This window comes from Neodiprion pinetum, chromosome 5 (assembly GCF_021155775.2).
Source record: "Neodiprion pinetum isolate iyNeoPine1 chromosome 5, iyNeoPine1.2, whole genome shotgun sequence".
NCBI lineage: Eukaryota > Metazoa > Arthropoda > Insecta > Hymenoptera > Diprionidae > Neodiprion > Neodiprion pinetum.
Window position 1 is genome coordinate 25,051,548 of NC_060236.1, and position 16,770 is coordinate 25,068,317.

The 16,770-nt window shown below is 37.9% G+C and overlaps 1 protein-coding gene across 3 annotated transcripts; it reads left to right on the top strand.

Moving 5' to 3' along the window:
- The first annotated feature begins 3 nt into the window (after positions 1-3).
- On the top strand, positions 4-16,127 carry LOC124220248 (ubiquitin-conjugating enzyme E2 R2). 3 transcript variants are annotated; one of them, XM_046628853.2, is made up of 6 exons: positions 5-556; positions 835-1,010; positions 9,881-9,967; positions 14,640-14,737; positions 15,021-15,155; positions 15,662-16,127. In XM_046628853.2, exons 2-6 carry the CDS (start codon positions 837-839, stop codon positions 15,882-15,884), a joined length of 717 nt encoding a protein of 238 aa, XP_046484809.1. In that variant the 5' UTR covers positions 5-556; positions 835-836; the 3' UTR covers positions 15,885-16,127. The 3 variants fall into 3 exon arrangements, with proteins under 3 accessions (XP_046484808.1, XP_046484809.1, XP_046484810.1); XM_046628854.2 differs by having other exon boundaries at positions 23-93; XM_046628852.2 differs by having other exon boundaries at positions 4-1,010.
- Positions 16,128-16,770: the final 643 nt, after the last annotated feature.

Here is a 16,770-nt window from a genome sequence, read left to right on the forward strand (position 1 = left end):
GTGTAACGACAGCCAGCCAGAGGAGCAGACGCCAGCTGTTCAACGGAGAGAATCACATCGCGCACCACTGCTAGCTAGCTAGCCAGTATTGTTGTTCGTATAGTCACGTCGTCGTCTATCCGTCATCCGAGTCGCTAACGATCCTCGTACATCGCGTAATATATTCGTTCTTAAAAAAGAGACGTTGTGATTTCGCGCACGGTCGTTCATTTCTCGATTTTAACTGGTTAATTGCTTTGTTTCAAGTGGTCCGGCGTGCATGTGTGTGTGTTTGTTTGTGTGCATCAGTGTTGGGGAAAAATATATTCCCGTTGTTCACGCGTCGATAAAACATACATAATATTGCGTATCGGGGAAAGATAAATTGGCTAAAAAACATCGTCCCTTCGACGAGTGGCAACCCAAATAGCCGATAAGCCGAAACGTTTCGACACCTAAACTTTCCGATATCCCTGAGGGAAAGAGAGGAAAAAAAAGGAAAGAAAAAAAACGCTGGCCATCGCGAGAGTTTTTACGAACCTGCTTGTGGCCTAGCAGCCGCGAAAAAAGCCGCAAGGTAAGCAGGAAAATACGGGAGAACACAATACTAATTGAGACAGACTCTGATTCTGCTCACGGATCGCGACGAGGCACAAAAAAATTCGTGGGAATCGGAGGCAGGAGTTTTATATTCTCGCGCGGTGAAATTCCCCTGGGTTCACCGGACACTGCAATAGCTTTAACAACCGATAACCGTAGCGTTTAATAGAAATACATACGTCGTCGTTGAGAAAAAAAGTGATTCGAGCGGAAGGCAAGAGAGCCCGGCACGTAAAATAAATCTCTCTTCTACAGGAATGGCGCAACCGACGAGTAGCGCGCTGAGGGCACTCGCTCTCGAGTACAAAAGCCTCCAAGAAGAGCCAGTCGAAGGATTTCGTGTGAAATTGGTCAACGAGGACAACATGTTCGAATGGGAAGTCGCGATCTTCGGACCACCGGACACACTTTACCAAGGAGGCTATTTCAAGGTTAGTAGTACGCATCTCTGCGTCGTCGTCTCGTTAGACTCGATACTTACCGCTCACCCGTTACCTGACTAATTGTGTATTAAATTCGTTTCGACGAAAGGGTAACAAAGCGTAACGGTGTCTAAATAACCCTGTTACACTTTCCCATTCCCAGAACGCATCGCTCGCTGATCGCGACGTCGAAATTTTTTCATGCATCCGTGTCACCGTCGTTCGCGGAATACTTTTTTCGATTGTAATTAATAATCGTCACATTCCTGTACTTACGTTATACGTCTACCTACGTATATTTATGATGCTGAAATTTACTTCGTCAATAGCTCAGTTTTCTTTCCAATTTAACGAACGTCAAAGAACCTCTCTCGCAGCTTAGACTTAAATAGATACGTACCTCACAAAAAAATCGCGGTGTTCGTGCAGTCTCTTCTGTTTTACCACCTCTGTGTATCCCAATTTATCCCTGCTCAGATTCACTGTTTTCTTCGCTATCGTCCGAAATACACTTTACCTATATTTATACGTCAAAACATGCGATCGGTGGGTAGTATATACGTATGTATCAACGATACGTACATTTGCGTGTACAAACCGTCGTGAGACTCCCGCCAGTTTTCAGGGTCGCGGTGTCTCTACCACTTGAGAGACAAAACAGAAAACAATGATACTTTTTAGTACTATATAACTGAACCGATGCGTATCGATTCACGTGCTCGATCGCAAATCGTACGTACTTATGCTGGGAATCGAACGAATCGAAAACAGCGACGACGAGGCCTTTAAGATACTCGTTAAAAATAAGATAAGAGATGACACGCTCCGCTGCGTGTGTTTTTATTCTCCATTCTTCGGAGCATCGCTTTGCCAACGGGCTACAGGTATATTGCATATACGTACAATATAAATATAACCCACGTTCAGCGCAATAATAACCATACGTAGTCGATTTTGATGCGCGAAAGAAAAAGAGACGCGATATGGCGATGCAAGTAAATAAAGTAAATAAATATAAACAACGGTAACGGCGAGCTCGTTTCGCAAGGATTGATAAATACGCCGTTTAGGCACACGGGTTAGAACGCCGATACCATCCTGGATGAAAAGTACACGTGTGTACTTTCCCGCCCGCACATATATACACATATATATGAATATATGTATATGTATATTGTATTTCGCTCGGTCGCGCGGAGCGACGCTTTGTTGTTGCAATACCCTGTTGTGCTGGTAGATTATACGCTGCCTTTGCCTTTGCAACGTTCTCGTTTTCCGATCCCGCCACTATATTGCACGCATTCTATCCGTCCGTAATTCACTGCGACAACAACGCGACACGGGATCCCATTTTTTCGCCTATACCACGTAATGTATTATCAAAGTGAATTCGAGTACCGATGGTTTTGACATCATTTTTGTTCAACCTCATCGTCAGCCATGTTTTTGGCCAATACCGCTCTAGGTCGCTGATGTTATCTCGGTGTTTTATGTAGGCCCGTGCCTTCTGGTTGGATGATTGGAAGCATGCAAGCTAGGAGCTATTAATAAGTTATAGGTAACGGCAATCTGTATATCCGCCTTCCCCGAGAAACGCAGAAACGTCAGAGATTTTCACCTATCCTTGTAGATGCCCCGCGGATTGTGGCTTCAGGTTGTTTTTTCACTAGTTGCAAACAGAGGGGACGAGAGGGGCGAGGGGGGGGGGGGGGGGGGGGGGGGGTGAAAGTAACGCGAAACCCGTGAATCTTCCGGGTCTTACTTTCACCGTTTCTCAGGTAGACTCCGAGGACAAAATTTATATCTTGCAAACCCTTTTGTTTCTTCCTTTCTCTCTCTCTCTCTCTCTTATATTTCGTTCCTTACCTTTTTTCAGTTGACTCCGAGAGACGCGAAAACAAGAGAAACGAAATGTCGCGTTATTCGGAAAGAAAAAACGGTGCACCGATTTACCGTAATCGTTACTGTTCGCGGTAAAACGGGTCTTCTTTTTCTATATATATATATATATATATATATATGTATATATATGTATGTGTGTCTTTTGCGGTACCGCGGCCTAAGAGCAATTGCCAAAATCAGAAAGTCATCGATTTACATAAACGTGCTGAATGTGAACCGTGACGTGTTTCACCTGCGTTGAGAGAGAAAATTCGCACGCGACGATTGAGCGATTCACAATTTAACCCTTTGAGTCATGCGTTATTATGTTGCGTCAACTTATTAACAAGATAATATTTTTTCGTTTCTGGGGACGCTGATTACGAATATGAAATCAGATTTCAAAAATTCAAGATGGTGGATCCAATATGGCGGACGAGAATTTCGAATTTGATCGAATCCGGTTAAAAAAAACTGTATACAGAGGTTTTCGGGGTCACTGATTGAATTCACCAGACTGAATTATCAAAACCTGATTTCAGATTCGTAATCAGAGACCCCGAAAACCCTTGAACAGAGTTTTTTCTTCGGATTCGATCGATTTTGAAATTTTCGTCCGCCGTATTGGACCCGCCATCTTGAATTTCTATAATCCGATTTCAGATTCGTAATCAGCGTTTCTGAAAATGGATAATTTATGTAAAACATGTGTACAACGATCGACATTTACGTTATATCGCAATAATTACTCTTGAGTATTGAAAACCTATGAGTGTACTGTCAGAAATAGTAAAACATCGCAAAGAAATATGTTAAAAAGTTCACTAAATATACAAAAAAAAAAATGGATATAATATAGGTGGTAAGAACACTTACCACTATGACTCAAATTGTAAGAATTGACTGAAACAATTCTTTCCATCTTCACGGTTAGTATCGTTAAATATTTAATTTCATTAGATCGTTTAATTTCATTCTAGAGTGCCTCTCATTTCATTTCACAAGACTATTTTTCTGCCGAATCAAACGAGGCAAACGTAGGATAAAGTCGGACGAATTTATCATATTTCGAACGATTTTGCAGCGATTTGTGACGAAGCATCGATAATCCAAGTTTTGCCTGTAACTCCGGCTTATCTATCTATCTTCATACTTTTAAAGAGCTCATTTTAGCTTAAAAACATAATAATATAACGAATATCCAACGTACGACTATTTCGTAATAAAGTTAATTTAAAAAAGAAAGTGCAGTATACTCGTGTTTACGAATCGAGGTTTAAATACAGGAATTATAATCGCGAGAGAAAAAATTAGGAGGCAACAAGAAGCTTCCGCGATTTTACACCGCTACACTTTCTATCCTCCAGTCGTTGGTACGGTTCCCGTCTCACCGGACTCCGTGTAAATTCGAAAAGTATTGCAGAACACTGTTATAATCGGAAAGTTGAACCTATACACGTATAATAGTAAGCAAAGCCCGAGAGGCCTGGCGGAGCGGAGTGCGGAGTGGTTTAGAAAGCGTTCGATGGTGCGAAGCCGGATAATCATATCTCTACTACGTATATACCTAGCCATTTATTATACATACCCTGCCGCACGTATGTGTAAAATACACACTTTTGCGTAAGCTACAACGCAACGTGCGAACGAGCCGCGAGAGACGGCCGCAACATCCGTATATTTATCGCGAATTAATTAATACATGCTTATCACAACTTTCCTACCTTCGTGTGCCTCTGTCTTTTTCACCCCCTGTGTCCGATGTAATTAATGTCCTTTACGCATTTACGATTTCGCAGTCTAGCAGAAACGTTTTAGAGCGTAAAAAAAAAATGTCCGGTCATATATTCATGTGCGATAATGTTACTTGTTTCAACAATTGTTCGTTTTACTCTTCGTCGTCGGGCGGTGTATTGTAATTTCCCGTCTTAACCTTATAAAGCATTGATTTCTTTTTATTTATATTTTTCCCGTTAATCTGTTTGTTGCGCGTCGCGTTTTTTTTTTTTTTTTTTGTTTTTTTTTCATTTTAAATTCTGTTTTCGTTGAGATTCGTTGAAAACACTTCGTGTACGTATCCCTTCCGATTCGATATCCCAACATGTGTTCTATAAAAACACACGGAAACATTGTTGATCATATTATCATAGATCCTGCATCGTCGTTGCACTTTATATTTGTTACCATTCAGAATTTCGCCGTCTAGAGACGGAATATTGAATTTTATGCCCATGGAATTGTTGCGTTTGTTAGTTATGGTATTGAACTGCGACGGTTATTTAGTTCAGAATATTTTATCAGCGGTTTATCGCACGTGTAAATAATTCGAATTCGAGCGTATCTGAATGAAATTCGACAGAAGTAAGGTCGACGAATGGACAATATCGTCGAACGTATACACCTACGTAATGCGGCCTTCCTTCTATCAAAAAACACTGTTACGAGCATTTTTATTTTACCTTTTTTTTCCACCTTATTTATACACACAAATCAGCCTTCGGAATTATACTGTAGATTATTATAATCACGAACTCGGTGAATGCTCGGTTTGAATTCAAACCTTTAAACCAATCCTCTAGCGGAAAAAAAAAACATTCCCGAATCAATGAATTGTCCAACTGATCATATCGCAAAATTTAATAAGGATATTAATTTATACATTGTTGCAAGGTTTAATGATCTCTGCACCAAGGCTCGTATGCATACATATATGTATATATAAGTAGGTATGCAAAAGTATACGGCATTACAGCCAATGATCGTTAAGCATGCACAAGCTGTGAGATTTGATCATTGGCATGTTGACAATGACAATTATTATCACATGTCTACATATTTAAGACAGCAAAAATTGAATTTTTCATTCTTTACTCTCAAATGCACGAGATTCTATACGCAGTTTAGGGCGGTATAAAAAACATCATACGGTGATCTAAAGGACCTGCAGGTATTATGATAAGTAAGTGTGTCGGAGTGTCGAGAAAGTAGGCTATTCCTGGTGGGGGAGTCCCGAAGGATATTTGGGCCAGGGCCAACCCGCGATCAATACACGCTCACTCCGTTTACACACCGACAGGCGTCTGTCTATGCGTAAATAAATTACATCGTACACACACACGTGTAGACATTTTAAATTCGCTCCTCCTCCGAATGACATTTCATTGAAATATATACACGTATATAATCATTGAGAGTAAAAACAAAGTCGAGGATTATAAAATTGTGCACAGCTTTGGCGAAAACAATATCAGTCACCTACTATTCATGCAAATATATATATATATATATAGGTATATAGACGTACAAGGTTATCGCTGGGAAGTCGCGTTATTGGCGATCGCCTCGCGGATTATCCTCGAGATCATTTCGCTGCTGTTGCTACTCGAAAGCGTCATTCCCGCGACATGAATTATTATTGTTATTATTATTATTATTATTATCCATACTTAGGTATGATGTATGTTTATTATACATACACTGTGTAGCGGTGGACAATTTTATATTTCGTGTATGTACGCGTCTAGATTATAAACCTGCGATAGGTACTCTAATAAGCGTGTATATATATATATATATACAGATAGATTAGATTTAGATATATATATATAGGATATCATGTATAGGTACATTTAACGATCGAAACTTATTACGGTCGCGTGTGAACAACTCTGAACAGAAGGCATTACTTTTCGTGTACATATGTTTTAACATATAGGTATGTATCACCCATTCTATTGTATAGATTTGATTTTTTATTTTATTTTTTTTTTCTTCTGATTTGCGATTGAAATAAATTACATCAATTATTACGTATCATTGAATCATCGGTGTTGGTATACGATAATCACGATGCGAAGTTATTTTTTTTAATCGAGGAGAAGAAGAGAGAAAAAATATTGGAAAACATGTTGTTGAATTGTTTAATTAATTTCGTACCGCGATTATATTGAGGTTGACGGACTGTGAAAAGAAGAAAAATAAAAACAAGTCAGGAAAACGTCGGTAAATAATCAGGACATGATTCTCTGTATGAAAAAAAGCCTTTATAAAACCTCGACATTGAATAATCAGGCGTTGTGTATTATGCACTTGAAGCGGATGCAATCATGCGGATATTCACGTATTGTATTGGGTGCAGAAAGGGAGGGAAGAAATTATTCATGTTCGATGTTGGTAATCTATTGCTACATTATATGTATCGATTTATTTATTATAAATGGCGGTGAAGTGGCAGAAAATAACGTTGAGCAAAACGAACCACAATGATTCCAGCGAATCGATTTACGGGACGAACTTTGACCTTAAAACCATCAAGATAATGCGTACGGTATATATATAATGCAATATTAAGTCTCGTCTCGCTGACGTAGGAAATTATATATATATATATATACATATATTGTATATACAACGTTTCTAAAACATGTTTTAGTAACGATATAAATATCATACATTTATTTCAGTTTGGAGAAAATTAATTTTTTATAGTTACTAAAAAATCGTTACTCAGCGCCAAATGAGTATCGTTGCAATAATGACTTGGATATTATTGGAATTATTAAAAAAATTTGCTTTATAATTAACTGTGTTTAGTGTGATTACAGCTGCCAATGCTACAAATTCTAGTTCTTGCAACGTTGAATCTGTTCATTTAGTTTATTACGTTTTTTTAGTCAAGTAAAACTATGACATTAATTCATTGTTGCACCAACATCAAACTACCGCAATCGTTACGAAGCAATACGGTACAAGTGACCACTATAAAAAAAAAGTAACAGCACAGGCTAGATTTTCTGGTTACGGTTAAAAAAAACTCATTTGCACTTTACATCCGGGATTGTATTTTTCGAATATGGGGAAAAACAAAAATAGTGTCAGGACTGTATATAATAATCACAACTACTAGAAATTACTCTCTATGTAATTAAGCAGAATATGTCTACTTGTATTTTGCAAATTGATGTTAATAACGTTATCGTAACGATTCATGCTGAGAAAAAACCGTTATTTTACGATTTTTGAATTTTTTGAAATTGAGTAAACCGTAATAAATCGAAACACAATTATATTTTGAATCCTTAGTTCCTTCAAGAGCAATGTAAAATTAAGAAGATAGTGATTTTTGGCCAAATGTTTTGTTACGATAACCTAACTAACTTCAACCTCGTACAAATTCAGTCATTCTATTCTGTAAGGTTGCGAAAGACTGATTTTTGTTATTTCCCCTCCCCCTTTCTATTGAGGGCGACAGATCGGGAACTGTCAGGAAATATCGTCAATCGGTAAAAGTCAGGGAAGTCAGTATTTTTTCTTTAATTATTTAATTATTTTTAAGTTATTTTCAAACTTTAACTGTGCTCCATAAATTCAGGTAAGCTAACTTTCGGAACTGGTATTGTTCAATGTCTAATTATTTCTGTGAAACAAAGCGATACCATATATTTTTTAATCTAAAATCACGTATTCAAGGTGTACAATTTTTGGTGCCTTTAGTCGTAAAAGCCATCCACTAACATGACCTAAGATTTGTGGAAAATGATCACAAAATTCAGATGTTTTTTGTTACGGGAAAAGTCGGGGAATTTCAATTGAGTGAAAATTGTAGCCACCCTGTTTACACTAACGTCGTTGTCCTAAGTTCAGCCTCGCAAATTACTCCCACTTTTCCATCGAATAAAATGAAAAGAGGTAGACGTGGCTTCGTACGGCGATATTTCTAAGAAGCGACCTTAGATCGAGCTGGCTTACATCCCAAATGTCCGGTGACATTGGCATGTATATGCGCGAAGCTGACATTAGACGACCGTGCATTGCAGGCCGATGTATAAAAAGGCGACTCTGACCTATAAGAATGCCGTATACATGCGGTATCGGTCCGACATCTTTTACCTACGAGCCTCGTCTAACTCGCAGTATATACACAGGCATAATATGTATACGCAGACACTCTATGCAATACACAGGGTATATATATATATATTATAATGCGGCAGTGGCAGCAGCAGCGGCGACTAATCGATTGGTCGGAAATGGTCCTTGGCCCGTTGGCCGATCCGAAGTTACATGAAGGCAACTGTAATACTTGTGTATATGTATAATATCCGTGCACGTGCATGCATACGAATTATTACGTATGTACACTTGGTGACAATGAATCTGCGACGGATCATTTTTTACACCGGACAGTTACGTTGGCGACACTGAGAAACCTACAGCGCCACAGTCGGCCGAGCGCGGAACTAACTCAATCTCAATAAACGTAACGTAACCCATGACCGTCGAATCTAACCTTGGAATACGTGTCAATCCAACGAGTAATTATCCCCGTGGTATCGTTTAAATCATTAATTGAATAATTTTCAAGGAATTGGCTTTGCAGAATATGAGTATATTTTATTTATCGCGGTTTACTAAATTTCAGCCATTCCTAAAGGTGCGAAGTAACGATTGTCCCTAATCCACGCATCGTTACAATAACGCTACTAACTTCGGTCTCGTAAAAATTTAACTGACTCATCTTGACACGTTTAGCTACCCACTTTTCAATTTTCATCTTTCTCTGACCACTCATTCGTTTTGCGATAGAACTTCCTTAAGTTGCAAATGTCCCGCGCCGCTGCTGCGTGACCGTTAAATTCAAAAATAGCACCGATTCTCATCCCTACGGCGACGAGGTTCGCAACACGTGCGCTGCTGGTTAACGTTCGTTTCAGGCTAAATCACTGGCTAATTTTATAACTGGATGTCAACGACGCGTGACTTCGTACATATGCGTCTATGCATGCATGTGTATAATAATATGTTGCACACTCTTTGCCGATTCGTCAAACTATCCTTTAATCGGACCGCATCTTGTCACGATGCATTCTCACCATAATTGTTTTGCTATAGGGTTCAAAATTATCATAATTCATTTCTTATTTTCATTCGTCGACTTCTTTCCTCATCCGTGATTGACCGATGATTTAACGCTTGTATTTTTCATTTTCACGTTTCAGGCACACATGAAATTTCCACCTGATTATCCGTACAGTCCACCGAGCATTCGATTCATGACAAAGGTCTGGCACCCAAATGTATACGAGGTAAGAAATACTTTTGATCTTCAATTTTCCTGAAAATTGTTCATTCCATATATACGCCGGTAACCTTCTTAAGTTCTTTTTTTCCTTCTGATCGATCTGTTGCATAATTTGTTAAACGTGCTACTAATGTATACATTGGGCAGTCCCTCATTTCGGGTGCTGACAAATCCCCCCCCCCCGCCCCGCAAATCAACTTCAAATAATTAAAAAACAATTACCTAATTTTATCATATTTTTACCTCAACTCCAACACGTGTTTCGAACACATTCTAAGTATATATTTCATTGAAAGAGTAATAATGTTCAAAAAAATGCCTAACTGCGAGGTTTTAGTAGGCATTAAGTGCTATTATCTGAGAAAAAGTTCACATCCATATTCCAGTCAATCTACACGAAATGCACACCCTCGGAATCTGACGTTTTTTTTTTTTCATTTAGAAGAAGTGCAATTTGTCCTGTTTACCTGGTATGATGATGTGATTTTTTTCTCAAATAGTAGCACTCATCCACACTAAAACCACGCAGTTACGAATCTTTCTAAATATTATTACTCTTACAATAAAATATATTCCCAGAATGTGTCGGAAACACGTGTATTTTAAACGGGGAAATCCACCCTGTCGGTAACACGGATCAGAGTTGACGTAAAAATCTGTAAAAATTAGGCAATTGCTTTTGAATTATTTGAATTTGATTTGCGGGGGGTTAGCGAGAAAAAATTCGTCAACATCCTAAACCAGGGACGCCTTGGTATACATGTATATTACACGTGTACATAACATGTTTATAATCCTGATAATAGCGCACGTGGCGTATTAATCTCTGATACAAAGCCTGAACGTATATTGATGCTGTGAATAATAATAATAATAATAATAATAATACCAATAATTGGTGGAAAGTGCTGAAACGTGCCGACCTCCGCACGAGGCGCAAATCTCGCACATTGTCGGCTGACGGCGATCAGAATTTGTGTCTGATCTCAACACGAAACCGTGAACGTGACGTCGGTTAGACGCGTCACGTGGCGATGTTGTTTTCGATACTTTTAACGGGTTTCTTTAGTCGGAAGTCACTGATTTGAAAGCTGATTTTTTTTTTTTTTTGTGTTTCGTACGCTTGTAGAGGTTCGCCAACATTTACGTTATCACAAAAAGGAAAAGGGAAACTTTCGCCATTACGGCAGAATAATATAATTTACATGAGTTGAAATCTCACCTTCCTACAGACGATGAAAAAGAATTCTTTTTCTGGAATATTAAATACGGTTCCTTTTATACTCTTCGACAGAATTTTGCACGTTTCGTATGTTTCGCATTCAGTAATATCATACAAATTAATATTATACAACTTAACAAACATGGTGAAAGACGTGTTTCGATATTTGAATAGACGTGATTTCATTGGATGAAGAATTTAAAAAAATACTCCGCCGTGTTTGGTTAACATAAGTGAACAAATCATTTCTCTGTTTATGGAATTCTGTAGTGTCTGGCAGTCACGCTAGCCATAGACAATTAAAAAAAAGAATTATGTGGGAGTTCCATCTCGTCCGGAACACTTTTCTGCGCATCGGTCAACGATTTTGACGCCACCCGACATTTCGGTGCTTGGCTGACTGAAAACAACTATTTTAAACTCCTAGGTCGTGATGTAGCATTGCTTGAGAGATCTTGACCTTTCAACATTATTAAAAAAAAAAAACGAACGTTTGTCGTGTACCGAGAGATTTGAACTGGTATAACTTGGCTCCCTGTATCCGGAAGAATATCTTCAAAACTGATTTACGAACTCGAATGACTCGTCTTTTAGGCCGTGTGATTGGAAATTTTTGAAAAAAAGGTTTCAACTTTGTTATTTTCCAATAGATGTTGATTTTCATTTTCTTACTGGAGGGCATAATTTTTCTTCACGAAAAATTTACCGTACTTAACTCGTTCCGTACTAAAGAAATCCTATAATTTGTGGTGGGATGTTCCTCTTTTTTTGTTACTCCCCAATCATTTCATTTCCTCATCATCGGACATAGCGCATTCATTTTCATTATAAAAAAAAAAAAAATCTATGTATGTAAACATCTCGAGCATCACGTCCAAAGCTCAAGTTGGTCAAATTTTTAGGAAACACAATTGATTCAAAATTTTGGGTCGTTTTGGATTAGCGGAGGATCAAAATCTCAAATACCATCAAAATCGATTTTACACGTGAGTTAATCCTTGGACAATTCAGAAGGCCAGACATTTATCTCTCTCTCTCTCTCTCTATTTTTCGCGCTCATCGTCCTCGACAAAGAAATCAGATAAGGTACAGAATGTATTAGGCGATTACGCTGAGGCCACGTACCTATAATAACCCAGGTCATCAACCAGCTAGCCAGCCCGTCATGCCATTCCATCCTATAAATTCGATTCCTCCGTATTCCTTTTCCCTTCTTGTCATTCCTTTATTTACAGCTTTTCACATCTTTCTCTTTGCCATGTTTCTCGACGGAAATTTTTGTCCGCATACAGTAGCAGCACGAGCAGTTCTCTTCTTATTCCATTATGCAGGCTGTCTTGCTACCGCTCTCCCTCACTTTCGGAACTGACGACGACGACGACGACGACGACGACGAGAAACGGACGAGGTGGTTCTTCGTTCAAACTTATATTATACTCATGTGAGAGGGCAATGGCCCCTCCAGTGCCGTACATATTATTACGAGGGTCGAAACAAACTGCCTCTCAGTGGAGACCGACCTTCGTTGCGGGGTCAATCGCGTTTCGTGTGTCGTTTGCTCGTAGTAATGAAAAAACAAATTGATTAATTATACATTGTATTGATCCTAGGGAAAAACCAAGGCAAACTTCTCTCCTTCCACAACTCCTCCTGTTATTTATTTATTTATTTTTTTACTTCACGGCTCATGGCTCATGACTGTGTAAGAGTAGTCTTGTTTTTTTTTTTCGTTTGTTAAGTAATTTTAATTACGTTAACAAATGGTGATTCGCTGCGGAGAATGATCCGAGACGGCGTGGCAGGAGAATTAATTTTAAATAGGAATCGACTGATCGATTGGGGGAGGTTTTAGTAGGGATATGTATACACCTCCATTATCCTTGAATAATCACGATTTCAGTGTATATTACTTAGCGTGTCTACGTTTTTAGAAAATTGAAACATTTCTACGTTGGGTTATAATTTATTTTCTCAAAGTGGGAGAACGGACCAAACGAAAATTTGAGACGTTAAACCTGAAAAATTTTGAAAAACCTGAAACAATTGCTACCTGATTGAATACGACTTATTGCGATCTCTCGAAAAATCGAGAATATTTCGAATTTTACATAGTAATCAGGGATAAGGTAAATAATACGACGGGGAAGACGTTGACTAAAAAAATGACAGTTGAAAGAGGTTATTATACGTATATATGCGGATTAATTATCCAAGAAATATAAAAATTGAAACGAAATTAACGGCGCTTGATAAATTATCTAAAAATAATTAAATTTCACGTTTTACGTACGGTAAAAGAAAAAAAAAACTATACCTTATACGTTATATGCATCGTGTAACGAACGTATAAAGGTCTTTGTGATTTCCTCATCATTTGGCCTCCATCCAGAATGACGATGACGTTCTACCTATTTGATGATGTGCGTATGCATGCATGCGGTGTCTGAAAGCTTCGCTCCCTTTCGCATTGCTCTGCCACGAACAAAGAAATATAACCGTTAATTCTTTCGCCACTATTTCCAGTCAAAGTTGCCACCGGTAAAAATGTTCCCTAAAAAAAAAAAAGTAACCAGACGCAGAGCTATACGTAACATTATAAATAAAAATGGAATTTATACGGTAAGAGAAAACTGGAAAGTAACGGTTTAGTTGAGATACGCAATGGTCAAGATTATCTTCGGATACTTAGCTTTATAGTAAGTAAAAAAAAACTGTAGACGGTGAGAAGAGAAAAAATAATGGTACAGCGAGAAAAAATGAATTAGCAACGTTTTGTTTGATCGATATCGGAAATAAACAAAACAAACCTACAACAACCACGGACTTTCGTTGAGTGTATGTGTCACTCAAAAAACATCCCACTGTCTCTTAGTTTGTATCCACCTCTACTACAGACGATGCAATTTGAACATTGAAAACAAAATTCAAGTTTCCATCGTTGACTAATAAGACTCGTTAAAAGATTCATTTAATTCACGTTTCTGATAAAATCATTATTTACCAGTATCAGGAATGTCTGAGATGCAGTAAATTATAATAAGGAAAAATATATCCATATTTGAAAAACTTGGCTAGATCAAAGTCACTATACAAATGCAAAATAGTGATTTTTCTTCTGCATGTTTCGTTACGTTAACGTTACTAATTTCAGTCTCTTAGACTTCATCAGGCTGAAGTATGTAACGTTAATACAATGATGCATCTTTAGAAAAATTCGTTATTTTGCAACTCTAGGATTACCTAAAATTTACCAAACCCTTAATACAGCGCCAACAAACTCAGATTTTGTAAATCCAACTTTTCCAGTTATACCAAATGTGCGAAATAGTAATTTTTTGTTTCAACATTGCTAACTCCAGCCTCGTAAGATTTCCCAGCGCGTTTTTATCAAAACTCTAGATATGCATCTTGCATGTGAATAACGTATAATATTTACCACTATATATTTTTTCAGAACGGAGATTTGTGCATATCGATTCTACACCCGCCAGTCGACGATCCACAGAGCGGAGAACTACCGTGCGAAAGGTGGAACCCGACGCAAAATGTCAGGTGGGCTTTGCACCGGGGAATTCCTTTATTCTCATACACACTCCATACTCGTACTATACATAGACATTTTAGTACCCCGCGCATAGTTCAGCTTTCATGTAAGGTATCGCATAGCCCTGTTATACTTACCTACCTACCTACCTACCCCGTGGGTCGCCCAGAGCCTCTACAAGAACTAGACGACTACCTACCTTTTTATAATTTTCGTTTCATTCTTTTACACAACTATTTATTGTTATTGTTTATGTTTAATTTATGAATATTCTTCTTCTTCGCAATACAGGACGATCCTCCTCTCGGTTATTTCACTACTGAACGAACCCAACACGTACAGCCCAGCAAACGTCGACGCCTCGGTGATGTACAGACGTTGGCGCGACTCCAAAGGAAAAGACAAAGAATACGAAAATATTATCAGGTAAGCGGGGTACGTCGAGTCATCTCCGGATGATACGGCAAATTAATTAAAATCGTGATCGCATTTTAATACTGTATAATTATAAATTCATTTACAATATTTTTACGAAATTAAAAGGTGTACAATGTCTTGACGTTTTATGTAATCGAAAAGCTTGTAATACATACCGTATAGGGTTTTATAACTCGTGGGCGCATTAGTGTACTGATAAGACCAGAACGTTATTTTTTTAGAGAATTGAATGCTCTACAAAAACGCTCTGGCTATCGTTTTACGATGAATCTACGCTTTCAAAACTTATTTTAAGGTCCTTAAACACCTTTCGACCTTACGGAACAATATTTTGCACTTGAATTTTGAAAAAAAAAAAATAGTCAGTTTTTTAGATAGTCTAAATTGTTGTGAAACAATTCATCTATCCATCTATGATATTGCTTTACTCTTCAATCTTACTTTGTTTGATGTCTCACGTGTTCTTCTTGTTTCCACTCTTTGCATGATTTTAGGAAACAAGCCCAGGCGGCGAAAACAGAGGCAGAAAAAGAGGGTATAGTCGTGCCGTTAACGCTCGAGGATTATTGCATTAAGACGCGAGCACGACCGGCAGAACAACAGCTTGACATGACAGATTTTTACGATGACGAATATGAGCTGGACGACGACGAGGACGATCAGCTGAGTGCGAGCGATTATGAGGATGGTGACGACAGCGGAAACGGAGAGTCGTGATCCATCTCTTGAAGACTAAGAATCACAATAACAATAATAATGATAATGAAACGAATAATAATAATAATGATAATAATAACAAGCAGAAAAAGGAGGAGGAGACGAAGACGAAGACGAAGTAGACGAATCTGAAGAAGAGTCCAAACACCAATTATATATTTAAAAAAAAAAAAAATTCATATATATATATATATAAATAATGATTATGAAGATGATGAAAAAAAGAAGATGGAAAAAAATCAACCACATACACAAACACGCAAACACACACACGTAATAAAAGTTTTAAAAAACGTATGTATATCTTATTGATTAACGGATAAAAATAAAATACCGATCGAAAATAGGTTCCATTCTCTGCGAGAAATGGGTGTAGATTATACGTGCTATGTATTGCGGTGATTATTATTGTTATTATAAAAGCGAACGCCAACGAGCATTATATCGCTCAAACATCAAAATTTATTTCAATTTCAATCGATCGTCGGTTACGAAATTCATCTTTCAGTCTCGTTCTTTTTTCGTTTTTTTCATTTCCTTCGTATCCTACCGTTTCTATCGTTCGAAGCATTATGAAATACGTTGATAATAAAACGGATAGTCATTACGTATTATTATATGTTGTTATAAAAAAAAAAGGATAAAATCCTTGTCGCGGATAGAGAATGTATAATCAAATTTAAGATATGATTTTCACGTCAATGTAAAAATTATGCGCGCTGCGGATAAAGCGGTGATCTCGAGAGAACATTCATGATCTTGTTACATAGATTTCATCGATTGTAACGATAGAGTGACGTGTAAATGAATAAATGAATTATTTGATTATCTAATTGAATATAAACACACACACACACACATACACGCATATATAACACCTGTCGAC

Excerpts from the sequence above, each read along its gene's own strand:
- LOC124220248 (XM_046628852.2), top strand. The coding sequence starts at position 837 with ATGGCGCAACCGACGAGTAGCGCGCTGAGGGCACTCGCTCTCGAGTAC. Across the intron at positions 1,011-9,880 it reads ACCAAGGAGGCTATTTCAAG|GCACACATGAAATTTCCACC; the intron begins GTTAGTAGTACG and ends TTCACGTTTCAG. Across the intron at positions 15,156-15,661 it reads GAATACGAAAATATTATCAG|GAAACAAGCCCAGGCGGCGA; the intron begins GTAAGCGGGGTA and ends GCATGATTTTAG.